We start from the raw sequence: 26,790 nt of genomic DNA on the forward strand, positions 1-26,790 counted from the left end.
TGAAAGTTAGGTGCCCAGAAATTAGACAGGCTGTTTAAGTGATAGACATGGAACTCAGACGAGGGTCTCTATGATTCGAAAGCTTTTTTTCTTTTCACCACACCACACTGTCCCTCTACTTTAAACAGTCACATAATTATTTATTGCTCTGTTGTCTCAGTAGTTACTAATTCTCCTTAGATTCTATTTGTCTCTGTGTATTTCTCAAAATTAGTTGAAAGTTAGTTGCTTCTACTTTTTCATGTGTTGGATTTTTTAAAATTTGGTGTTGAATATTTCCACATGTAGAATACTCTTTCAGATGATGCTGAAAATTGAGAAGTCTGAACAAGCAATGAACCTGGTTTACTCTGGCAATCCTCCACTAGCCCTCTGCTCCTGAAATTTCTAGGGAGATGTATACCTACAGTGAGATAGGAATAGAGGCTTCGTTAAAGACTAAGTGTTAGTGATGGGCATCTGGAGCAAGTGAAAGAATCTTAATATAACTTTTAAGAATATATATACTACTGAACGTAAGAGGTGTTTATTTTAAAGTATTAGAAAAAATTGTGTTTCTTTTTATGGATCTTATTCTTAGAGTGAAGGTAGGTAAAAACACAAGTCTGATTAGAGAAATACTAATGTAGGTAGAACAATGACATGGTAAAGATTGAATATGGTTGCGTAAATAGTATAAATGATTTTGATCCATTCCATACCTTCACATAGTGAATTAGGTTTCCTTTCCTTTCCTTTGGGTTCCTTCCACTGCAACATCTAGCCTTTTGGTGACAGGAGATTTCAATGGTTGTATTAAGAATGGTGAGCCTATAGTAAGAGTCCTTTTCAAAAACTGTCTGTATCTCCCCCCGCCCATCACATTGCCTTTGTTCATATATTTTTCGTCTGAACTCTTTTCTCTTCTGCCTACTTCCTGTGTACCACAAAAAATTGTACACACTCACGTCATCTCAAGACCAAGGTGACTTGCCTGATGCTCTTCCCCCACTTTGATTATTGCATCAGTCCATATCCATCAGCACATATACTTTGCAGTACGGCCTGAACTTGCAATGGCTTTGTAATTGTATTCGTATCTCTTCAACCATATTGTTAATTACATGAGGGCTAGGGATAGTGTTTTAATATTTTTTGAAAATTATTTCTATTTTATTATGGAAAATTTCAAACTCACAAAAGCCACAGATATTTGGACTTCACAGAGGCTTTTTAAATTTTTGACCTGTTTGCCAGGATTTGGATGTTTTTAGTATTAGTCTGTAAACAGAACTTACTTTTCAGAGCAGGTTCTGGGAAGGTGAAATCTCACTATCCCTCTGTTCCTGATTCCAGCCTGTATCTGCCTTATTTGAGCCAAATGGCCCCTGGATCCAGTGAACAGTTAGGTGCAAGTGAGGCCTGGGCTCTGTGGGAGATCTGTCAGGGAGAGATGGCACAGGACTTGTTCCTCAGGGGCTGGACAGGAGCCTCGGCAGGAGGATAACAGTGGCAGATCCCGGAAAGAGCTTGGCTTGGTAGAGATCCGTGGACTCTTGGAGGAGAGAAGACAGGGAAAGAGCCAGGGGGCTGATACCTCTTTGTCTCTGAGGCTGGGAGATGTAAGGGGACCCCAGTGCCGGGAGGCTTCCTCGTGGGCCTCCACAAGGCGGCCAGCTTGCCCGCTGGACCGCCCGCCTACGGGCGTTGCGCCTGCTTCGTCTGTCCATTCTCTGGAGACTGCTACCTCTCACTTTTGTGGTCCTTTTGACAACAAAACCTAAGCCCCCTCTGAGATAATAAAGGAAAAGAACCCATGTAGGGAAGCCAGGCAACCAGAAAGAGAAACATCACTTAGAATAAACAATGTGGTAGACTAGCTAAATAGCAGTGCTGAAGGAGACCGTAACTTGAATATGAAAATAATAAATAATAGGAGTATTTAAGGAATTTTAAGTGAAGTACAAAAAAAGACTTTATAGAGCAAAAATAAGCTTTCCCAGCTAAATACTACTATCTGCTCTTAATCCATGTGTAAACACTTTTTTTTTTTAAATATACCATCTCCACTAAAATGTGAGCACTGTAAGGGCAGGACCTTTTTCTCCGGTACACACTGCTGATCTGTTGTGAACACCCAATGCCTGGAACACTGTCTTGGCATATAGTAAGCATGCAGTGCATAGTTACTGAATAAAGGAATGAGTGAATGTGGTCATTTATTGGCCTGGCAGATCTAGTGGAAGAAATATTTCAAAGCACAGAGCCAAAATTACAAAGAGATTGAAAAAAAGATAAGAGACTGGGAGGGTAGATTCAGGGCACCCAACCTGGCTAATTAAGTTCCAGAAAAAGAAACAAATGGAGAAGCAATAATTAAACAAATAGAAAAAATGTCCTGAGCTAAAAGCCTTCAACGTGCAGAAAGAAGTTCCAGGGAGGATCGGTGATGAAAAACTCAAACCTAGGGTTATTCTGGTAAATTTTTTGAACTGTAAAGATTCATCTTGGAGGCTTCCAGATAAAACATGCTGTATCTATCAAGTGTCAGACTGGCATCATACTTCTAATCCATAGCACTGGAAATTAGGAGACAGTGGAAGAGTATCCACAGATTACCAAGAGGAAAAAAACTGTTATCCCAAATCTTTATTTCTAGTGAAGATATTTCCAGTACAAGGGGGATGCATGTTACATAAATGCAAAAAATTAGAGAATGTGTTACCACTTAACCCCTTAAGTATTCTGAGAATATTTGAGAAATGTTTTTCACCAAATAAATGGGGTGGAAGAGAGATCACAGGGGAAAAGAAGTAGAAATAGTAGACAATGACAGACTCTCCTGGGAATATGTTGTGTGAGTGCTAACCAACGGGACGTACTTCAGGGAACAATTCAATGGTAATGATGATGCAGAAGTACTCAATGAGTCAAAGCAAAACCTCAGAATTATGGGAGGAAAAAGAGGCAAAAGCTTTCCGAATGGAGATGAGGAGAGAAAAAAGTGCCAGTAAGCGCCGACAAAGCTGTTCAGCATCATTAGTCATCGCAACCACAAGGAGACCACTTCACATCCGTGAGGGTGGCTCTGGTAAAAGCACGGGCAATAACAAGTGTTGACAAGGGTGTGGGAAGATTGAAGCTCTCATATCCTCACGGTGGGAACATTAAATGGTGTAACCACTTGGGAAAATAGATGGGCAGTTCTTCAAAAAGTTAGAAATAGAGTTACCATATGGCCCAGTGATTCTGTTCCTAGATCTGTACTCAAAAGAAATGAGAATATATGTGCACACAAAAACTTGGAATGTTCATAGCAGCATTATTCACAATAGCCAAAAAGAGGAATAGAAAGAACCCAAATGTCCACTAATTGATGAATACATAAATGAAATGTGGTGTATCCACATAATGGAATATTATTTGGCAATAAAAATCAGATGAAGTTATGTATAACACTCAGTGCTCTAATGAATCATTGAACACTACATCAAAAACGAATGATGTACTACTATACAGTGGCTAACTGAACATAATAAAAAAATAAATTAAAAAAATCAGATGAAATACTGATAACGTCCTACAGTACGGATGAACCTTGAAAACATTATGTGAAGTGAAAGAGCCAGTCACAAAAGACCACATATTATATAATTCCATTTATATGAGATGTCCAGAATAGGCAAATTTAGGAAACGGAAAGTAGATTAGTTGTTGCTTTGGACTGGGTAAGGTGGGGGAGTGAGATGAAGATTGACTGCTCATGGGTATGGGGACCAAAATGTGAGATTAGATTGTGGTGACAGTTGCACAACAATGCAGGTACATTAAACATTGAATTGAACGCTTAATGGGTGAATTATATGATATGTAAATCATATCTCAATAAAAGTTTTTAAATAAAGGGACTAAGTACCAATACATGCCAAACTTGTATAAATCTCCAAGGCCTTATGCTCAGTGAAAGAAGCCAGTCTCAAAAGGTTATATACTGGGGCACCTGGGTGGCTCAGTCGTTAAGCGTCTGCCTTTAGCTCGGGGCGTGATCCCAGGGTCCTGGGATTGAGCCCTGCATCGGGCTCCCTGGTCAGCAGGGAGCCTGCTTCTCCCTCTCCCACTCCCCCTGCTGGTGTTCCCTCTCTCACTGTGTCTCTCTCTGTCCAATAAATAAATAAATAACTGTATTTTTTAAATCATGGAAGATTGTGACACATTTATTAATAAAAACCTGTTTGTGTGCATGTGTACAGTCACATACTAACAATGTTTTTTTTAAATTTCAGTGTACAACCTTTATAGCAATTGTTTCCATTTTAACTTCTCTTTATGTTTGAAACTTTAGAAAATATTTAATTTAAGCAGTTTTGACCATGACATGAAATCAACATAGGCTCTTAAAATACCAGAAATGTTTATTGTATGCTCTTAGTCCACATAATACAAAGCTTTAGCTCCTTAGTTCTTATCTCCTTAGAATTCGGGTATTCAGGTCAATTTCCTACCCTCCTTCTTAAGGAGGTAGTCTATATGATGTTGATGTCTCTTCTTCCAGAACCATCTTTTAAAGTGAAGGAAACTTGAGGAGCACCTGGGTGGCTCAGTCAGTTGAGCGTCCAACTCTTGGAAGGAAGGGAGAGAGGGAAATATAAAAATATATAAAGTGAAGGAAGCATGAAATATATTTTTCTACAGTTCATGAAAAATAGTTTGGGTCATCCACAATGCCAAAGAAGGACATAAGGTGTCAACAGTCATCCTGAATGTTTGCAATAATCCCCAAATCTAAGTAAGGATGACTTCTTGGTGAGAGTTTTCTGTTTTATTAACTATGTAAGTTCTGCCCTCTTCTACTTGGATTTGGCCCAAGAAACCATCTTTATATCATACTGTGGGCTTTTTCCAAATCTGCTTTCTGCTATTATGCTTGCTGTTTCCCAAATCTTACTGATTGTGTGTTAAAATCACAACTCTCTTCATAGATGAATTCTTCGACTTCTGGTGGATTTACTCCTATATGAAGAGTTTCAACACAACTGAGTTATTCAAATGAGTTAAGAAGAATAATTTATGTCATTTTCTTTATGCAAATCTGAAGCCCCCCCCAAAAAAAGTGGCCTTCTAAGAACATTTCTCTTGCTTGGCACACTCTACTAGACAGCGCTGGTTTCCTCGAGGGTCTCTCTTAATCTAATGCTTATGCTTGGCATGTGCAGAATGTGAAGGGTATTTTCGATGAGCAGCCAGCATTGGTGGCAGATCTGCCTGTATGACCTAGTGTCTTCTTCCACTTCTTCTGTCTAGAGCGCATTGTCCCCCAGTGCCATCCTTTCACCTCTGCCAGCATCAGGCTGTCCCCCTCCCTGCACTACAGTGGGCCCCTGCTGCAGGGTCAGGATTGAGTGGCCTAGATAAGACATGACTGGTGCTGGTTCTTGGTCTACTCAAGCTTCAGCTACTTCCCTGCTGGCTGCTGTTGTCTTGCCACCGCTTCTGCAAACCAAGTCTGATGGATCAGAAGGAAGATTGCTAAATGAATTCTCATAAATTTTTTCAGGATTTGTGTGTAGTGTTCTCTGCTTCCATTGACTCTGTATTTTTACTACTTCCCACCTTTATTACCTTTCTTACCCTTTTAGTGTCTAGTTTTGTTGGGGGAAATTGGCATGACAGCATTACAGTCAGTTCTTTCAATGATTTTTTCTTTGTTTCCTTCTGTGTTTACACTTTCCATTATTAACTTTTTGTTGAAACTAGTCCTGAATTTCTATCTCTGGATATTTTTCTTTGAAATCAGTTTATCACCAGTCAATTAACAAGCATATATTGAGTGTTTTATAGCCTGTACAAGATAACTGCTGTGTTACAAAAAGCTATAATTGTCACAGCAACACAAAAAACGAAGTTTGCCCTCAAAGCACTTAAAATGGCACATAAGACCTTGACCCTGCCCACCCACTCCCCTACCCCTGGATTGACTTTTACTGGGCCTCCTCTCATTCTCTTTTCTTTTAAAAAAATTTTTTTTGCCTTTACTTTTTCCTCTCATTCTTAATCTTGGCAGCTGTGTTGCTGGGGTAGGGACACATGGGTGGTTATCTCACAGCTATGAAAATTTGTGCCACCAAAATTCATTTCCAACTTCAACTGTACTGTTAACACTATTCAGAAATTCTTCTAAGTAATCCTAGTTAGCCTCCTTTCTCTTAAGTTCTTCACAAAATTTAAAATGTTTGTTAAGCTCCCAATCCTCCATTCTCTTATACTCAGCACATGACTGAACTTCTGCTTCTCTCAGTAAACTGTAATTTCAAAACGCCTTTTCCCAACATCCATATTGACACGTATCCTTTACCGTCTTCCTTCTTATGTAATACTCATCTGTACACCTGTGCTCTAGAGCTTTTCTTGCCCTCCCTCTCCTGTGTTTTTTATATTGGCTCTTTGCCCTCCATGTATTAAAACATTCAGTCTCTCTCCACTTCCCCCCATCCCTTTCTTTCCTCCCTTTTCCCTCTCTTTCACCAGTTGTTGACCCTTTAGTCTCCTGAATATTTCTCAAATCTGTCCCCTTCTCCCCATCCTCACTGCTACTACGTTAGTTCAGTGTAGTTCATTGTTCCTTCTTGTCTAGCCTCCTAAAGCTATCCTTATAGTAGCTACCAGAGGAAGTTTTCTCAAATATAAATCTCATCCGTTTACTCTCCCATTTAAAACGCTGTATTGTCTCTCCATTGCCTGCAGAATAAAGTCTGTTCTGCTTAGCATGTGCCTTCATGATCTAGAACATTCCAGTTTAACAGTCTCCTAAAGACTGAGTTCAGACTTCACCTCTTCCTTGATGGCTTCTCCATTACATTCTTCGGGGAATGTAATGTATTTTATACAATCCTATATCTCTTTGTCTCTACCTCTACTATATAGTGCTTCAGTCACCGTGATGTAATTGTTTTACCCATGTGTGCTATAAATCCCCAAGGGTAGGTACTGTGCTCTGATCTTAGTGTATCCCAAGTGCCTAGCATATCGTATTGACACATACAGGTGCTTAGTAAATATTCTTTGAATTAATAGGTTGATTAATGAAAAGATAATACAAGGCAGTATATGCCCAACGATTCAGAGGAAGGTTAAAGCTGATAGAAAATTAAACCTCAGGGTGGACCTAAGCAAAGAAGCACTTGTGTTGGCCCTTTTGAAGGACGTAGAACTCAGATAAGTAGAAAAGAAAAAAAAGGAAATTTTCAATGAGAAATTGGTGTAATCAAAGATACATGGGTCTGTGGCATGCCTGGGTGGCTCAGTTGGTTAAGCGTCCAACCCTTGATCTCAGGTCTTGATCTCAGGGTCATGAGTTCAAGCCCCAGCAAATGATAAGGTTAGACAGAAGTAAGCTAGTGCTAGATTATAAAGACAGGATGAGGTTTTTGGATCCAAACAAGTAAACCAGTGTCTACTATAGGTGTTTAATCCCTTAGCCTCTGCTATCACCAGTACCTCCATGCCCAGCCTGAGAATTCACAGTAGGAATGGAGGCAGAACTACAGAGACAGTCCTTTCTCTTCCTTAGAGGGACTTGAACCAGTACCCACATGTGATGTCCGGATATAAGTAAGTGAGAATGGTCATATCTTCACAAAATGTTTGGGGACTCCTGGCACTGTCATTAGGAGACCTTTGAAAATGTTTGTTAAGCAGTGAAGCAACCTAATAAAGGCAGAATTTTAGGATTATTAATATGAAGGAAAATACAGGATTGTTTGAAGATGGGAGAATTGGTGAAGGGGGGAATAACTGAGCTATTTCAATGGCCCACGCTGGGAAGAACATGAACCCAAACGATGGCAGTGCAGTGGAAAGAAGAGATGGGTGTAGAAGCCATAATTGACTGGGTTTCGTGGATGAGGGAAGGGGAAGAATCTAAAGTTGAAAACACTATGCTGACTGGTCTTACCCACAGTTTTTTGTCAATGACAAATTCTTTGATCCTGTCAATTTAAGTGTATGTTATATATTAGGTACAGTGTATTTGTTTGTATGCTAGTATAGACTAATACATAATATTACATTACATATTATATGGGTTGTAATATATACCTGATATTCTATAAAGGTATATTTTTAGGTATAATAATTCCTATTATATCTCTAGAACTTCTCCACTAGCTATGTCCTGACTGTTAATTCCTCTATTTAGAAGGTCTCCCATTCTCCATTTCTCTCACCCTTATGCTTTTTGATAAACTGTCCGTCCTTCAAGATTTAGCTCTGTTATTTCCTTGACACCATTCCTGACTGCTTTATTTTGTTTCCTTTCCTTTTTGATTCCCACAATATTTGTATCTATATTGTAACAATTATTATTGTTTCATAATTGTATAATTCCTCTCCAAACTTCTTTTTTTTTTTTTTTAGATTTTATTTATTTATTAGAGAGTGAGAGATCATGAGCAGGGAGGAGGAGTAGAGGGAGAAGCAGACTCCCCACTGAGCAGGGAGCCCAATGCAGGATTCAATCCCAGAACTCTGGGATCATGACCGGAATTGAAGGCAGACACTTAACCAACTGAGCCACCCAGGCACCGCCTCTCCAAACTTCTTGTGTAGAAAGGGTAACTCTTTTGGCATCTGTAGTGCCTAGCGAGTACCTGACATATGGTAGGCATTCAGAGTATTGGTTGGATTAATGATAATAATCCTAGAGACCATGTTAGAGGTGATTGTTAGCACATGGATGCATTAGCGTGGTCTAATAATGATTGTGCTTGCCTGTCTCTAATAATTCTGGCATTCACTTCATTTTGCATATTGCACTTGTTTCCTTGCCTAAACACTGCTTTCGTTTTTAGACTTCTATGTATAGAATTTCAGTTGTTTTCCATCGGCTTTAGACTCTCAGGACTTTTGCTAATATGACCCAACCCTTCTAAGCCAGCCATCCTAGACATGTGCCGTGTTTGTTCTGCTCCTGTGATTTTGAGTTTGCTATGATTTTTCAGGTTTTTAAAAGTTCTACTTAAAGCTCATACTGCCTCGATCCATGTTGCTCTCTTTCTTTGGACCCTTAACAGCACTAAAGGCCGTACCACAGGTTATGGGCTCTACTACCTTGGACAAATCATTTCAGCTTTCTCTGAGCTAGTTTCCTCTGGAACATGGGAGTAATTCTTCGTCACAGGGTTGCTGTGCAGAATTGGTATGATGATAGCAGGACGTGTTCCCTAAATTGAGTCATTTAGAGACTGCCTTTATAATCTTTTCATTTTTAATGTATCATCTTTGTGTTTAATATTTTTTTACTTGAATCGAATCACTGAAAGGAACTTTATCACTAAATGAAATACCAGCTTGCTTGCCACTCTATAAATAGAGAATAAACTAAAAATAGATATAATATAAACACTATTAATCTTGCTAGATACTGTTGCCAAGCAGAGGCTCTTAGCCTGTTAAAGAGATGAAGGGGAGGCAGTGCATCTTCCTGGGATAAGTGGTGGTTATTTTTTTTTTTAAGATTTTATTTATTTATTTGTTGAGAGAGAGAGAGCACAAGCAGGGGGAGCAGCAGGCAGAGAGAGAAGCAGGCTCCCCGCTGAGCAAGGAACCCAATGCAGGATTCGATCCCCATACCCTGGGATCATGACCTGAGCCAAAGGCTGATGCTTAACCGACTGAGCCATCCAGGCGCCCCATAAGTGGCATTTTTAATGATCACTGTTAGTTAGTTCCACACATTATTTTGCTAATTTATAATTTATTTTATAAGTACCTTGTTGTAATTTCCTAATATATTTTCCTGGACAATGAAGAGTTGACTACATTACTAATATTCATTCTCATACCTACATTTTATGACTTGCATAATATAATAGAAAATCAGAATCCAGGATCAAGCCAATCTTTGAAATTTTCTCTCAGTATTCCCTGGCCAAACCATTGAACCTAACTTAGCTTTAACTTCTTTATATGTGTCCTACCTGTATCACAGAGTTATCATGGGAATCAAATGAATATGTGAAAATACTTTTAAAACTGTAAAATGTTATTAAACGTAAAATACCATTATTACTGCCATTCTTTTTTAGTTTCTTAAGTTGAATTTGACTCTTCAACTAGCTGCTTAATGTCAGGAAGTATCTTATTCTCATTTTTTTTTTATTTCTTACAGTATCCAACACAGCTTTAGGTGTATTTAAAACTTATTGAATTAAGTTATTGTTTATTTGAATAGGAATCATTAACAGACTTGTACTGGAATGTAATACAGACACTCCTGGACAATTACTATTGTAATTATTTTATCAAAAAGTCCCAAATCATATGCTAATGCATATTTAATCCAAACTATCAAGGTATCAAATTTCAAAATAAGACAAGTTACTTAAACTATTAGTATCACATGACTATATGATTTTAAGTCAATGTGTATATCAGTCCAAGGATTCACCCACATTACTTTTGTATTCTCCTAAGAACTCACCTGAGCTTTGTCTGCTTCCAGATCCTGTGTTCCCTTTTCACTGTGCTTCGCATTTGCACCAGGACAGCTGCCCAGTTGTCACGTGTGCCTCCTCTCCCCACTCCATTCATCATCATCACTCTTCTCCCAGACTCCCACAACTCAGGAAACGGCAACCCTGTACGTCTAATTGCTCTTGGAAAAAACTTTGACTCGTTTCCCCACCCCACCCCCACCATCTCCAGTCAGTCTGTGTGCTAACCTTGTGAATCCTTCCTTTAAAACATACACAGTCTCTGAGCACTACACAGCAGCTCTGGTACTTCTGACCTGATCCAAACTACCATTACCTTTTCTTGGACCATTGCAAAGTCTTCTGTGTCCTACTTCTTCACTTGCCTCCTGCAGTCTGTTCTCCAGACAACAGCTAGAGTGATCGTGTTAAAGCATAAATCAAAACCTTTCAATGACTTCCTAGCTCGCTCAAAGTAAAACTCAGAGTCTTCACTGTCTCACAGGGCCCCACTGTGTACTACAAGGCCCCACACATCATCTCTTCTCCTGTGTCCTATCACTTTTACCCTATTCCCTTTGGTAACCTGGCCTCCTTGCTGTTCATTGAACATGCCAACATGCATCTGCTTCAGGGTCTCTGCACTCAGCATTCCCTCTGCCTGGAATGTTCTTCCTGCAGGTATTTGTATGGCTAGATGCTTCACTTCAAGTTTCTGGTCAAATACCGCATTATCTGAGAGACCTTTTTTAGACTCAGTATAACGAGCACACAACCCCCCCCCCCCACTAATCCTCTCCATTCTCTTACTCTGCTTTTTGGGTTGTTTTAGAACTCATCACTCTTGACTAACATGTTGCTCTTTGATCCCGTAAGCTCTTTGATGGCAGGGATTTTGCTGCCTCATTTCTAGTAATTAGAATAGTATTTCACATGTAGAAGGTACTCAAAAATTTTATTGAACAAGTGAATGAAAAGAACTACAAATTTAGAGTAACATGGGCATGACCTCTGAAGACAAGCTCAAGAATTCTCCTCTGGAAGATATCATCACTCTGTCCACCATGGATTTCACCATCTTCGCTTCAGCCATTACCATGTCTTCCTAAGATTCCTGCAGTAGACTCCTAATTGCTTCCCCCGTTTCTGCTCTTGCTCCCTCCACAGTGCATTCTTCAACAATTAACTAAAAAGTTAATCAGACCTCTCTTGCTGCTTTTAAAACTTTCCAATTGTGTCACCTCACTTTTATAGTAAAATTTACACTTGTTACCATGGTCTGCAATACCACAGCATGTATCTGCTACCTAGTTTGAGGACTTTTTTTTTTTTAAGCCACTTTCTTACACATTGTGCTTTAGCCACGTTAATGTTTCCTAAACATGCCAAGCTTATTCCCATCTTAAGGCCTTTGCATGGCTACTTCTCTTCCCTGATCAGTCCTCTTCGAGATCCTCACGTGTCTGCCTCCTTTACATGCAAGTCTCATCATAAAGGTTACCTCCTCAGAAAGGCCTTTACTGTCCACCCAAACCAAAATAGCCTCTCTCTCTTTTTTTTTTAAGATTTTATTTATTTATTTGACAGAGAGAGAGACAGCCAGCAGCGAGAGAGGGAACACAAGCAGGGGGAGTGGGAGAGGAAGAAGCAGGGTCCCAGCGGAGGAGCCCAACGCGGGGCTCAATCCTAGGTTTCCAGGATCATGCCCTGAGCCGAAGGCAGACGCTTAACAACTGAGCCACGCAGGCACCCCCAAAATAGCCTCTCTATTCACTTTTCTTAACTTTGGCTTATGATAAATGTTATGAAGAAAATAATCTTGATTATTAATTTTCTTTTATTCTTTATCTCCACATATCTGCATGAGAACAGGAAATTTGGCTTTCTTATTTATTTATTGCTCTATCCCTAGCCCGTAGAACAATGCCTGGGGCTTCTTAATCACTCAACTAGTTGAATCAATGAATGAAGATATATAATAGTTATCTGGGCAATTTATAAACGGCAGAATCTCAGGCTTTTCCCACGAGATCAAGTCAATTAGGGCTAGTTATATGATATAGGAATTTGTAGCTTAAAATAACTCCAGATGATTCTTTTGACTGGGCAAATTTGGAGAATACTGGTTTAATGGTAATATTGCTAAGTGAAAGGAATGAATAAATGGGAATGATGATTCAGGGAGTTATCATTTGTTTTATTTATTTATTTATTTTTATTTAATGATTTTTTATTATGTTAGTCACCATACAGTACATCCCCGGTTTCCGATGTAAGGCTCGATGATTAATTAGTTGCGTCTAACACCCAGTGCACCATGCAATACGTGCCCTCCTTACTACCCATCACCGGTCTATCCCATTCCCCCTCCCCCCTCCCCTCTGAGGCCCTCAGTTTGTTTCTCATAGTCCATAGTCTCTCATGTTTCATTCCCCCTTCTGATTACCCCCCCTTTCTTTATCCCTTTCTTCCCCTACTGATCATCCTAGTTCATATGTTCCATAGATGAGAGAAACCATATGATAATTGTCTTTCTCTGCTTGACTTATTTCACTTAGCATTATCTCCTCCAGTGCCGTCCATGTTGCAGCAAATGTTGAGAGTTCGTTCTTTCTGATAGCTGAGTAATATTCCATTGTATATATGGACCACAACTTCTTAATCCAGTCATCTGTTGAAGGGCATCTCGGCTCCTTCCACGATTTAGCTACTGTGGACATTGCTGCTATGAACATTGGGGTGCATATGGCCCTTCTCTTTACTACGTCTGTATCTTTGGGGTAAACACCCAGTAGTGCAATGGCTGGATCATAGGGTAGCTTACTTTTTAACTTTTTAAGGGACCTCCACACTGTTTTCCAGAGTGGCTGTACCAACTTGCATTCCCACCAACAATGTAGGAGGGATCCCCTTTCTCCACATCCTCTCCAACAATTGTTGTTTCTTGCCTTGTCTATTTTTGCCATTCTAACTGGCATAAGGTGGTATCTCAGTTTGGTTTTGATTTGAATTTCCTTGATGGCTAATGATTTTGAACATTTTTTCATGTGTCTGTTAGCCATTTGTATGTCTTCATTGGAAAAGTGTCTGTTCATATCTTCTGCCCATTTTTTGATTTGTTTATTTGTTTCTCGTGTATTGAGTTTGAGAAGTTCTTTGTAGATCTTGGATACCAGCAGTGTCATTTGCAAATATATTCTCCCATTCCGTGGGCTGCCTCTTAGTTTTTCTGACTGTTTCCTTGGCTGTGCGGAAACTTTTAATCTTGTTGAAGTCCCATAAATTCATTTTATCTTTTGTTTCTCTTGCCTTTGGGGACGTATCCTGAAAAAGGTTGCTTTGGCCAATGTCGTAGAGGTTGCTGCCTATGTTCTCCTCTAGAATTTTGATGGATTCCTGTCTCACATCGAGGTCTTTCATCCATTTGGAGTTTATTTTTGTGTATGGTGTGAGAGAGTGGTCAAGTTTCATTCTTTTGCATGTAGCTGTCCAATTTTCCTAGTACCATTTATTGAAGAGACTGTCTTTTTCCCACTGGATGTTTTTTCCTGCTTTATCAAATATTAGTTGCCCAAAGAGCCGAGGATCCATTTCTGGGTTCTGTATTCTGTTCCACTGGTCTATGTGTCTGTTTTTGTGCCAGTACCATGCTGTCTTTGTGATCACAGCTTTGTAGTACAGCTCGAAATCCGGCATTGTGATGCCCCCAGCTTTGTTTTTCCTTTTCAACAGTTCCTTGGAGATTCGGGGCCTTTTCTGTTTCCATACAAATTTAAGGACTATTTGTTCCAGTTCTTTGAAAAATGTCCTCGGTGTTTTGATCGGGATAGCATTGAAAGTGTAGATTGCTCTGGGTAGGTTGGACATTTTAACTATGTTAATTCTTCCGATCCATGAGTGTGGAATATTTTTCCATCTTTTTATGTCTTCCTCAATGTCTTTCAAGAGTGATTTATAGTTTCTAGAATATAGGTCCTTTACGTCTCTGGTTAAGTTAATTCCAAGGTAACGTATGGTTTTTGGTGCTATTGCAAATGGGATGGATTCCCTAATCTCTCTTTCTTCGGTCTCGTTATTCGTGTATAGAAATGCAACTGATTTCTGAGCATTGATTTTGTATCCCGCCACGTTACTGAATTGCTCTATAACTTCTAATAGTTTGGGAGTGGATTCTTTTGGGTTTTCCATATAGAGTGTCATGTCATCTGCGAAGAGAGACATTTTGACTTCTTCTTTGCCAATTTGAATACCTTTGATCCCTTTTTGTCGTCTGATTGCTGTTGCAAGGACTTCTAGTACTATGTTGAATAATAGTGGCGAGAGTGGGCATCCTTGTCGAGTTCCTGATCTTAAGGGAAAGGCTTCCAGCTTTTCCCCATTGAGAATAATATTTGCAGTAGGCTTTTCATAGATGGCTTTTATGAGATTGAGAAATGTACCTTCTATTCCTACACTCTGAAGGGTTTTAATCAGGAAAGGATGCTGTATTTTGTCAAATGCTTTTTCGGCATCGATTGAGAGGATCATATGGTTCCTGAGTCTTTTCTTGTTGATATGATGTATCACGCTGATTGATTTGCGAATATTGAACCACGCTTGCATCCCAGGTATGAATCCCACTTGATCGTGATGGATAATCCTTTTAATGTACTGTTGGATTCTATTAGCAAGTATCTTGTTGAGGATTTTGGCGTCCATATTCATTAGGGAAATCGGTCTGTAATTCTCCTTTTTGAGGGGGTCTTTGCCTGGTTTGGGGATCAAGGTAATATTGGCCTCATAGAATGAGTTTGGTAGCTTTCCTTCTGTTTCTATTTTTTGAAATAGCTTTAGGAGAATAGGTATTATTTCTTCTTTGAATGTTTGGTAGAATTCCCCAGGAAAACCGTCCGGGCCTGGAGTTTTGTTATTTGGAAGGTTGTTTATCACTGACTCAATTTCTTCATAATTAATTGGCCTGTTTAAGGAATCAATTTCTTCCGGTTTCAATCTTGGTAGTTTATAGGTTTCCAGGAAGGATTCCATCTCTTCCAGATTGCTTAGTTTATTGGCATATAGCTGTTGATAAAAATTTCTAATAATCCTTCCAATTTCAATGGTGTTCGTCGTGACCTCTCCTTTTTCATTCATAATTTTAATAATCTGGGTCCTTTCTCTTTTCTTTTGGATAAGTCTTGCCAGTGGTCTGTCAATTTTATTGATTCTCTCAAAGAACCAGCTTCTAGTCCTGTTGATCTGCTCTACTGTACTTCTGGTTTCTGCTTGATTGATTTCAGCTCTAATTTTGGTCAACTGCTTCCTCGTGCGTGGATTAGGCCTGTCCCTCTGTTGCTGTTCCAGCTTCTTGAGGTGAGAATATAAAAACTGCATTTTAGATTTTTCTATTCTTTTGAGTGAGGCTTGGATGGCTATGTATTTCCCCCTTAGGACTGCCTTTGCAGTATCCCATAGGTTTTGGACTGTTGTATTTTCATTCTCATTGGTCTCCATAAATTGTTTAATTTGATTTTTGATTTCCTGGTTTATCGAGTCATTCCTGAGCAGGATGGTTCTTAGTCTCCAAGTGTTTGAGTTTCTTCCAAATTTTTCCTTGTGGTTGAGTTCCAATTTCAGAGCGTTGTGGTCTGAGAATATGCAGGGGATAATTTCAATCTTTTGGTATCGGTTGAGACCTGTTTTGTGTCCCAGAACATGGTCTATTCTTGAGAATGTTCCATGGGCATTAGAATAGAATGAGTATTCTTTGGTTCTGGGGTGTAGTGTTCTATATATATCTATGAGGTCCAACTCGTCGAGTATGGCATTCAAAGCCTTTGATTCTTTGCTTAGTTTTTGCCAGGGTGTTCTGTCTATTTCTGAGAGTGGAGTGTTGAGGTCCCCTACTATTAATGTATTTTTATTTATATGTCTCTTTATTCTGGTTAAGAGTTGGCTTGTGTATCTTGCTGCTCCCCTGTTGGGGGCATATATATTTATAATTGTCATATCCACTTGTTGAATACTTCCCTTAAGAATAATATAGTGCCCTTCTGCATCTCTAACTACAGTCTGTAGTTTAAAATCCAATTTATCTGATATGAGAATTGCTACCCCAGCTTTCTTTTGAGGTCCATTTGCGTGAAAGATGGTACTCCATCCCCTTACTCTCAGTCTGAATGCATCTTTGGGTTCGAAATGAGTCTCTTGTAGACAGCAAATGGATGGGTCATTTCTTTTTATCCAATCTGCAACCCTGTGGCGTTTTATGGGATGGTTCAAACCATTTACATTAAGACTGATTACTGAGAGATATGATTTTAATGTTGCCATGTTGCCAGTAAAGTCTTTGTTTGTATTGGCTGTGACTTTCTGTTCTGTATCACTCTTGGGGCCTTTTTACTTTTATAGAACCCCCCGTAATATCTCCTGTAGGGCTGGTTTCGTGGTTACGAAATTGGTTAGTGACTGGCGATTCTGAAATGTCTTTATTTCTCCATCAATTCTGAATGACAGCCTTGCTGGACAAAGGATCCTTGGCTGCATGTTTTTCTCTGAAAGAGCTTTAAAAATGCTCCCCCAACCCTTTCTCTCATTCCAGGTCTGTGTAGACAGGTCTGACGTAATTCTGATGCCTTTGCCTTTGTACGTGAGAAATTTCTTTGCCTTGGCCGCGTTCAATACTGTATCGTTGGATCTAATATTTGCGAAATGCACTATGACGTGATGTGGCGTAGGTTTGTCGTGGTTGAGCTTGGGAGGGGTCCTCTCTGCCTCTTGGACACGAATGTTTGTTTCCCTTGCTAGATTAGGGAAGTTTTCAGCTACAATTTGTTCAAATATCTCTTCTAGACCTCTGTTTTTCTCCACCCCCTCGGGGATGCCGATGATTCTAACATTGGATCGTTTCATTGAGTCAGTAATCTCCCGTAACCTACATTCATGGGCGTGGATTTTTTTAAGAGCAGCTTCTATCTTCGTTTTTTCCTCTATTAACCCATCCTCCAATTCACTAACCCTTTCCTCTGCTTCGGTGACCCTGGCTGTCAGAGCCTCTAGTTTTGCCTGCATTTGGCTCATAGAATTTTTAATTTCTGTCAGATTCGCTCTCATTTCTGTCCTTAGGGATTCTATATTCTCAGTAACATTTTCGTTAATACTTTTTTCAATTCTACTCATCATTTTGACCATCGTTACTCTGAATTCCATTTCTGATACTTTGGTTACATCCATATCCATTATTTCTGTGGCAGAGGCCACAGACTCACTGTCTTTTGTTTGCTGGGGGGGGCTTCTCCTTCTTGTCATTCTGATGAGGAGAGGTTGCGGGGTTTTCCAGAGCCCAAATTATTGACTGGTTCCCAGGCCGTGCCCCTTGTTTTATAGGGATCTTAGGGATGTGGGCTTCTTCTTTAAGATTTTATTTATTTATTTATCTCAATACTCAGTGCTGGAGATGTTCATTTGTAGAGATCCAGATGTATCTTCCTGCGTCTCAGGCTGATTCCGTGGTTGTTTAGGCTGGTCTGGTACCTATCCAGCTCGACTCAGGGGACCGGCTGAAAAAGGGGTCCCCTACTCCTCCGCCCCAGGGAGTTATCATTTAACCTTGATACTTTGAAATGAATGAGTTGAACATTTCCCAGAGTGTATACAATAGAACACTAATTACATAAGATGTTTAGTGATAAATGAGTTATCTCTTCTGATATATTTAAGAATGCCAAAATTATATTCTTTTGGAGATTAGTAAGGCAGCCATTAGCATATTGAAGGGTCTGAGAAATTAAACATTATAGGAATCTACTTGAGTGTTAAATATATTTGCCAAGTGTATTTACCACCCCTACCCCAAATTATTTTCTCACCGAATCTCTATGAACATACTAAAGAATATGCATGGTGCAGGAAGTACAGCCCTTGGTTCACTACAGCGGCAGCTTATTCTCTCCGTGGTTATCTGTCTGTACAGACCAGTTGCATGACTGATGGTTTGGACTAGACTACGTCCTAGCAGAAATTATGTTTTTTGGCAGAAGTATATTCTAAGTATCTTTTTAAAATTATGTTCTTATTATAATAAAAATTCAGATAAGGATCTTTTGACTCTCCTTTGTTGGGTAGACTAGAAACAAAAAACTAATGATTTATTAACTTCTGTATGCATTCCTTTACATTTCCATCTTACAGCTAAATTATTTTGCCTACAATTGCCTTATGTTTTTCACCCACTTATTTATTTAAACCCAATTAATCACATGTAAATTTTTTTAGACCTTTCTGGTCTCATTGCAATAAGTTCAAAATGTATATAAAGAAGATAGGCTTTTTCAGATTTTACCTTATTTCAGCTTGTTTTCCTTCTTGGAAATAAGTACTCATTATAGAGATGCTAAATCTAGTAAGTGTGAATGTTAGAGTAATTGTCTTTGGTTCCATTTTTAATCCGCTTTGCCTAATTCTGAGTCAAAATGGTTTCTTACGATAATGCTACTTCGGTTTTTTAAAAGTTGGAGTCCAGAAAATTAGGAATGTGTTAAGACTGGTGATTTCAGGTATTTTTGTATCCTGAAATAGGTTTTTGAGGTATGTCTCGATAATATAGACTATAAAGAGCTGATTGCCCTCATGTAAATGCACTTGGTCATGCTTACTTCTTTTTCTAGATAATTAGGCCTAACAGTTTCCACTATTGACTGTATTACTTAATGAAATTACTGATACTATCTTTAATGAAGACTAAAGCCTGCTACACTGAGTTTTAGATGCAAGGTACAAGCTAGCCTTTATTTGCTTCAAATTCTCTACCAAGAATGGTAGATGAAGTAATTAGAGGAAATTCAGAAAAAGGCTATTGCTATGGACAAACTCAGGGAGATAATAAGGCCCTTCAGAAAAATTATTTACAGAGGCAGTTTTGCAAGCGGGTACCACCCACAATCATTTTTCTCTCTATTCTCCAAGGCACATGGCAAGAAACTAAATAAAATCTCCATTCTTTACCATTTACCCAGGATAAATGAAATATATTGAGAAAGTGCCCATTTGTAAAACTATATCATTACTGTAACAAGGAAATACTTACAGGTCATTTTTCTGAGTGTATTTACTTGTGAAAAGGTACATGTTTCTATTTGAACTACCATTTTGACTGATAGAGTATCACAGGCTTTTGAGTATAACCTGGTATAACCTTTTGAGTTATAACCCGTGAGTAGCTTAGTTTATGAAGGCCATCAGAGGTAAAAATAGTTACATTATTGGCAAGTTGTTTCTATTACAGGAAGTAATTTGGTTAAAATAAATGTCATTTTGAGTAATGTTTAGGACAACTACCAGTCTTCGGCAAACTTGGGTGTGCCCTCACCAGTGACATAAGCAGGAAAACCGTCAAATGGGAGATTTCAGACATGTCTCAGAGCTGTGTTACCATGTCGATCACACAATTTGGATTGCATACCCAGAAACCTCAACTTAAACCCATTTACCAACTGTGGTTTTTATAGGTGTGCCTAATTTCATTCTCATGCGTTCGGAACCTCTCTACTCCTAGATTTGCCCTTGTTTTGGTTTTATGTGTATCAGTAAAGTATTTGCAGGTACTTGGACCTTATCTTCAAATTACCAAATAAGAATTAAGTAAAGGTTGCCCTGCATTCCTTCAATTAATAAAAAATGAAAAACAGAAATCTAAGTTGAACTTGTAGGGAACTACACAAAAGACTTATTTCTACTCATCTCAAATACAGGAGGGTGTTCAAAGGAAGAAAGCGTCCTGGCTTGACTAGAAAATGCATGTATGGCATGTGGGCACAGCTTAGAAGGCAAGGGAGTATATAGTATAGAAGGGGGTTGTAAGAAAAAAATCATGTGTTGTTTCCCCATCTAAAATCATACGTATTCTGCCTGAGTTATCTGAGATGTTTTTCTATTTTTACTCATAGATTCCCTGGCAATTCCAAATAACTTGTTTTATTTTTTATTTTTTTAAGATTTTTTATTTATTTATTTGACAGCCAGCGAGAGAGGGAACACAAGCAGGGGGAGTGGGAGAGGAAGAAGCAGGCTCCCAGCGGAGGAGCCTGATGTGGGACTCGATCCTGGGATTCCGAGATCACGCCCTGAGCTGAAGGCAGACGCTTAACGACTGCGCTACCCAGGCGCCCCCAAATAACTTGTTTTGGGCTATTCTTCATTTTAGGACAAAAAAGTTAGAATTACAGAGTACCAAGAAACATGAACATAGGCCCTCAAAAGATTAAGACAATCTCTCTAAGCTTTCTCTTTTGACAGTAGTGTGCTGTGTCTTTGGCCACTTATTAACAGCATTAAATATTTTTTAGTGATTTTTTTATTCATTTGAGAGAGAGAGAGAGAGCAAGTGAGAGCACAAGCAAGGGGGAGAAGCAGAGGGAGAGAGAGAAGCAAACTCCCCACTGAGCAGGGAGTTTGATGCAGGGCTCAATCCCAGGCCCCCGAGATCATGACCTTAGCTGAAGGCAGGTGCTTAGTCAACGACCCCTCAACTATAAATATTAAGAGGTCCTCAAGTTTGCCCCATCCCAACATACATAAAAGGCATTCCTATTAATGACAGTATCTGAGAATCAGAATCCTGAAAAGGTTGTTGGTATGATTTTAGGGGGAAAAATGATGCTGGTAATTTCTCCAGTTTTTCCTTTGGAATCATTAGAGTAGAAATAGATGATGACCATAGTTCTGGTTCTAAAATTCTGTGGTTCTTTGTGTACTCTTCCTTCCATGCTACCTTTACACCTGCTTCTCTGTAATGATAGGGCCCAAATTATCGTGTGTGTGTGTGTGTGTGTGTGTGTGTGAGAGAGAGAGAGAGAGAAAGAGAGAGAGAGAGAGAGAGAGAAAGAGACAGGTGAATCCAATACACTAATGTACTGTAGAACTGTTATTCCTACTTTGTCTTATGCACAAACCCATATTGTTTATATAGAAAATAAGATGAGTTTAAATTTAAAAACTAGAAATCCATTTGGTGGAAAATACTGAGAATATAAAATTTTAGAATATCTTTTTAAAAACCAAATTAAGGAAGAAAATATAAAAATAGATCTTAAAATATTCACATAACATTTAAAACTTTAGTTGTATCAACCAGGTTTCTACCTCATTTCCTCCTTGATTAGAGTACATAAACTATGATATGTACCATACATCAGATATAGAATTTGTTTAGTACTCTTACTGATTCTTTCTATATGGGATGCTTAAAGTGTTAGATTTAATTAAATTATATATAAAAAACATTTATTACAAACACCATCAAAAATATTATTTGAATTTTGTTTAAAACAGTATTCTAAATCTTTTTTGTGTCTGGGACCTCTTTGGCAGTCTGAAGTCTGCAAATTCCTTTTCAGAGTAATGTTTTTAAATGTGTAAAGTATTAACATGCATATAAATACATATACATATAGGATTAAAAAGAACCCTCTTATATTAAAATACAATTATCAAAATATTAAGTTTGTGATCTAATAATATAAGTGCTTTTTTATCAATGCATTGAAGAAGACCTAGTAGCCTTTTCATTACTACCATGATTTCAAAGTAGTATTGTACCTAAATGGTATTATGAGATATATATAACAATTACAATGTGATATAAAAAATTATATTTATTGTTGACAAAGCATGGGTACTTTTATGTAGTTTGTTGCTGACATCGCACTTGGAGAAAACGCTAAACTTCAATTAGAGGTTAGTGAAAAAGATGTAACTTTTTTCCTATTGTTCACCGACCCCCTTGTGTAAAGTTATTTTTATTCCCCAGACACATTCAGGGAAGTCATATGTAAACCTCAGTATCTCAAGAGACTTAATCTTTGAGGAAAGTGGAGCTCAAAGTCTTTTCCATATTTAGCCCTTAATGTTTTTCAAGCCTTTAAAATAAGCAGGTGGTTAGTTGTGAAATCATGATTGTCAATATCTCTTGCATTAGGAACTTGTGCCACTAATTTTATTATAGATTAGAAGAACTAGATATTTATAAAAGCCAGTTTAGTCATTTTATCATGAAGTCGATCGAATCAGGATATACCTGCTAGTAGTAACAGTGCTTTACTTATGTCCCGACTTTGAGCTGCTACGCCATTTGTTCCTTTGCCATTAAAGAGAAAATGTAACCCATGTGGTAAGCCCCAAATCAGACTACTTTATGGAACTACTATCGCTTGGTTAAATTTGTGTGATTATAATTTTAATTTACCTTTGTCTCAAAATTTCATTTAAGCAGAATTATTCAAAATTTGTCCTTCTCTTTCTGGCTTTTTTCCGTTAGCATATTTTCAAGGTTCATATATGTTGTAGCATGTATCTGAACTTCATTTCCTTTTTATGGCTGAATAATATCCCATTGTATGTATATACCACATTGTTGTTTATCCATTTATCTGTTGAAGGACACTTCGGTTGTTTCTACCTTTTGGCTATTGGAAATAATGCTGCTGTGTACATTGTCATACAGTCTGTTTTGAGTCCCTGTTTTCAGTTCTTTTGAGTATATGCCTAAGAGTGGAATTGCTGGGCCACATGGTAATTCTGTTGCTTAACTTTTCAAAAAAGCTGTGTGATTATTTTTTATAATAGTTTATTCTATCTTTATTATCCTTTTATTAATGTCTTTTGAGCATTAGAAAACTTTTTTTTGCTTATTTTCTTGGTTGACTTTTGTTGCTGAGTTTCAAGAAATTATTTGTTTTGGTCATTCATTTTTTCTTTTCTTTTCAATTGTTTGTTTTTCAGACCCGAGTCAGAACTCCATCACAGGGGAACACAGCCAGCTGTTAGGTATAGTATTACTGTGGGGATTGACTATCTCTAAAGTCACCCTTTTCCTGCCTATACTAACAGACATTACTCCCACTTCTTTTTCTATCCCCTCCTTTTCTGCTTTTCACTGCTCAACTTTTTTTCCTCCTGTTTCTATTCCCAACTTGGTAAGTTTTAGGAAACTACTTCTACAATTGATTATTAAGGCCCAATGTAGTTACATTTAAAAGTAATTTACATAGTCTATGTTTAAAAATAAAGTCTGTAAGAATTAGAGCTTCCTTTTTCCAGGATAATTTTGTCAAGAAGATAGTATAATACTCTATAATATCTTGGGCTTTGCAGCTGTTTTGCCATTTTTATTATTTTTCTTGGTCTTTTAATTACCCTCATTTTTTAATTACTGGAAGTATTTCATAAACAGCATGAGCTTAACCAAGATGTAGAAGTTGATGTTCCAGTTCTTTATCTGTTTAATAAGTGATGGAAATAAATTTGTTTCTTCTAGGGATCACATATTTAAATTTCAGTAAGCTTGTTATTTAACAGGAATTTCACAACATCTCAGAACTTATAAAATGTAAAATACAGAAATAAAACATACTCTGGTGAGGAATTCAGACACTACAAAGAGTATATGTAAAGAAAGTAAGTCCTCTGAAGTATCTCTTCTCCCCACCACCTCACCTCAATCCCCCAAGGGACTTACTATTGACACTTCCTTGGAAATTCTTTTAGAAATTTTTAGTTACACATTTTCTTATTATGTATGACTATCTTGTTTTTCTATCGGGGTTACACTCTACAGACTGCGACTTCCTTTCTTTCACCTGACATTTTATCTTAGACACATCGTTTCAGTACACAGAGATTTGCTTTTTCCTTTATTTGTTGTGGAATAGTAGTCCCTTGTATTCCTGTGTTCTGACTTTACACAGCCAGTTCCCTATTCTCGACTACTTATTTCAAGGTGTTTTTCTGTTAAAAATTGTGTTACAGTGAACATCTTGTACATATAGTCTTGCATTCTCATTGCCAGTGTATTTGAAGGAAAAATTCCTGACATTAGAATTCCTTGGTCAAAGGATATACATATATGGTTTCACTCGTTTATGGAACATAAGAAGTAGGAAGATCGGTAGGAGAAGGAAGGGAAGAATGAAGGGGGGGGGTAAACAGAAGGGGGAATGAACCATGAGAGACTATGGACTCTGGGAAACAAACTGAGGGCTTCAGAGGGGAAGGGGGTGGGGGATTGGGATAGGCCGGTGAAGGGTAGTACGGAGGGCACGTATTGCATGGTGCGCTGGGTGTTATACGCAAATAATGAATCATGGAACTTTACATCAAAAACTAGGGATGTACTGTATGGTGACTAATATAACAAAATAAAAACTATTAAAAAAATACATCTGTTTCATAAAGAGCACATTTTAATCATGAGTGAGGTTAAGTGATTTTAAATATATTAACAGCCATTGTGTGTGTGTGTGTGTGTGTGTGTGTGTGTGTGTCTTTTAATTTGAGGCTAATTTTTTGTTGTTGGGTTTTTTGTTTCTGTTTTTATTGAAGCAGAATTAACATACAGCAGTGTTATATTAGTTTCAGATGTACATACATTGATTGGAGAATTCTGTGCATTGCTCAGGCTCTCACCATAATAACTGTAATCACCGTCTGTCACCATATAGTGTTACTACAGGATTATTGCCTATCTCTCCTGTGTTGTGCTTTTCATCTCCATGACTTACTTATTATAACTGGAAGTTTGTATTTGTGTCTTTTATTTCTATTAAAAATTAAGAAAATATAGTTCATATGCAATGTTACATTAGTTTCAAGTATACAACATAGTCATTCACCTTCTCTCTAGGTTATGCTGTTAACCCCCCTTATCTCGCCCACCCCACCCACCCACCTGCTCTCTGCAAACTTACCAGTTTGTTCTTTGTATTTGAGGGTTGTTTTGTTTGTTTCTATTTTTTTTCTTTTGGGGGGGAGGGGCAGAGGGACAGAGAGAGAATCCTTTTTTTGTGTTTGTTTTGTTTGGGTTTTTTTTTTTTTTTTTTGAGAGAGAGAGAGAATCCTAAGCAGGCTCCACGGTGGGACGAGGGGCTCAATCTCACGGCCATGAGATCATGACCTGAGCCAAAATCAATAGTTGGTCGCTTAACCAATTAAGTGCAGGTGCCCCTGTTTTCTTTTTATATACAACATGCAAGTGAAATCTTGTGGTATTTGTCTTTCTTTGCCCTGACTTCACTTAGTCCAACGTCTTCTAGATCCACCCGTGTTGTTGCACATGGCTGAATATTCCTTTCTGCATATAATACTGCATCTTTATTCGTTCATTTGTCGGCGGACACTTGGGTTACTCCTGCAGTCCGGCTATTGTAAATAATGTTGCAGCAAACACAGAGGTGCATATGTCTTTTCAAATTAATTTTCTTTGGGTAAATACCCGGTAGTAGAATCATTCGATCATATGGTAATTCTATTTTTAATTTTTTGAGGAACCTCCGTACTGTTTTCCACAGTGGTCAGTCCAATTTACATTTTCACCAGTGGTGCATGTGGGTTGATTTGAGACTTTTTTGATTTTTTACATTGGTGAACTTTTTGCTGTTTGAGTATGGGCAAAGCAGTTGTGGAAGATATAAGCTCTCAAAAAGTCCAAAGTAAGGAAAGTACTTGACTTCTTTGCTTATTACAGGTTCAGAGTATTAGTTGAAGAAACTGGGATACTCCTTTTCTGCTCTCTGTTAAGGACATAAGTTTCTAATTTTTTTTTAAGATTTTATTTATTTGAGAGAGTAAGAGAGAGTACAAGCTGGGGGGAGAGGCAGAGGCAGAGGGAGAAGCAGATTCCCGGCTGAGCAGGGAGCCCGAGGCAGGGGTTGATCCCAGGACCCTGGGATCATGACTTGAGCCAAAACCAGCCGTGTAGACTGAGCCACCCAGGTGCCCCATAAGTTTCCGATCTTAATTCTCATTTCTTTGAGATAGTTTATGTGCTGGAATAGTAACTGACATCCTAAACACTCAATAAATATTTGTTAGGTAAATGGTTTGACATAAACATTTGGCTAAAATCTGATCATAAGGGTCTTAGCCTTGTGATATTGTGATTGTCATTGTTCTCTTTTTTTAGACTTTTATATTGGATAGCTTATTTAGACTGTTCAAAATTCTTCTCTATATAAAAATTTCATATTTGGACCAGGAATGATTAAGATTTCATTGAAGGGCAGACCAGGAAAAGTACAGATCCCCCCCCCAAACTATTAAATTGCTGTGTCTCTGATAAATGCTAACAAGCAGAGGAATTTGAGAGTGGTTTGTCATCTGGCCTGGAACATGTGTGTAATGGAGGTAGGGAAGGACTTAGCTAATGAAATGGACAGTCAAGGGAGTTGGGGCCATTCCAGTGTAAGCTGGATTTTGTTTCCAATGAAGCACTTGTAGTAAGAGATAGTAAAAAAATTGTGGGCAAAAAGAAATGGCATATGATTGTGAAGAAGACATTAGCTAGAAACCCTAATATTTTGCAAAGAGACTGCTC

At 38.3% G+C, this 26,790-nt stretch overlaps 1 protein-coding gene across 4 annotated transcripts in view; it reads left to right on the forward strand.

Annotated features, from left to right (window-relative positions):
* The window catches only part of SLC12A6 (solute carrier family 12 member 6), an 89,921-nt gene that overhangs the window by 23,152 nt on the left and 39,979 nt on the right, over positions 1-26,790 (forward strand). For 3 of the 4 annotated variants that reach the window (XR_005831914.1, XM_008702292.2, XM_008702294.2), the window contains exon 2: positions 23,202-23,246. The exons of the other annotated variant lie outside the window; for it this stretch is intronic. Coding sequence is in view for 2 of the 3 variants with exons in the window: in XM_008702292.2 (XP_008700514.1) it covers positions 23,202-23,246 (45 nt within the window). In the remaining variant the exon portion in view is untranslated. The remainder of the gene's footprint in view (positions 1-23,201; positions 23,247-26,790) is intronic. 4 annotated transcript variants of the gene reach the window in all.

This window comes from Ursus maritimus, unplaced genomic scaffold (genome assembly GCF_017311325.1).
Source record: "Ursus maritimus isolate PB19 unplaced genomic scaffold, ASM1731132v1 scaffold_35, whole genome shotgun sequence".
In the NCBI taxonomy this organism is placed as follows: domain Eukaryota; kingdom Metazoa; phylum Chordata; class Mammalia; order Carnivora; family Ursidae; genus Ursus; species Ursus maritimus.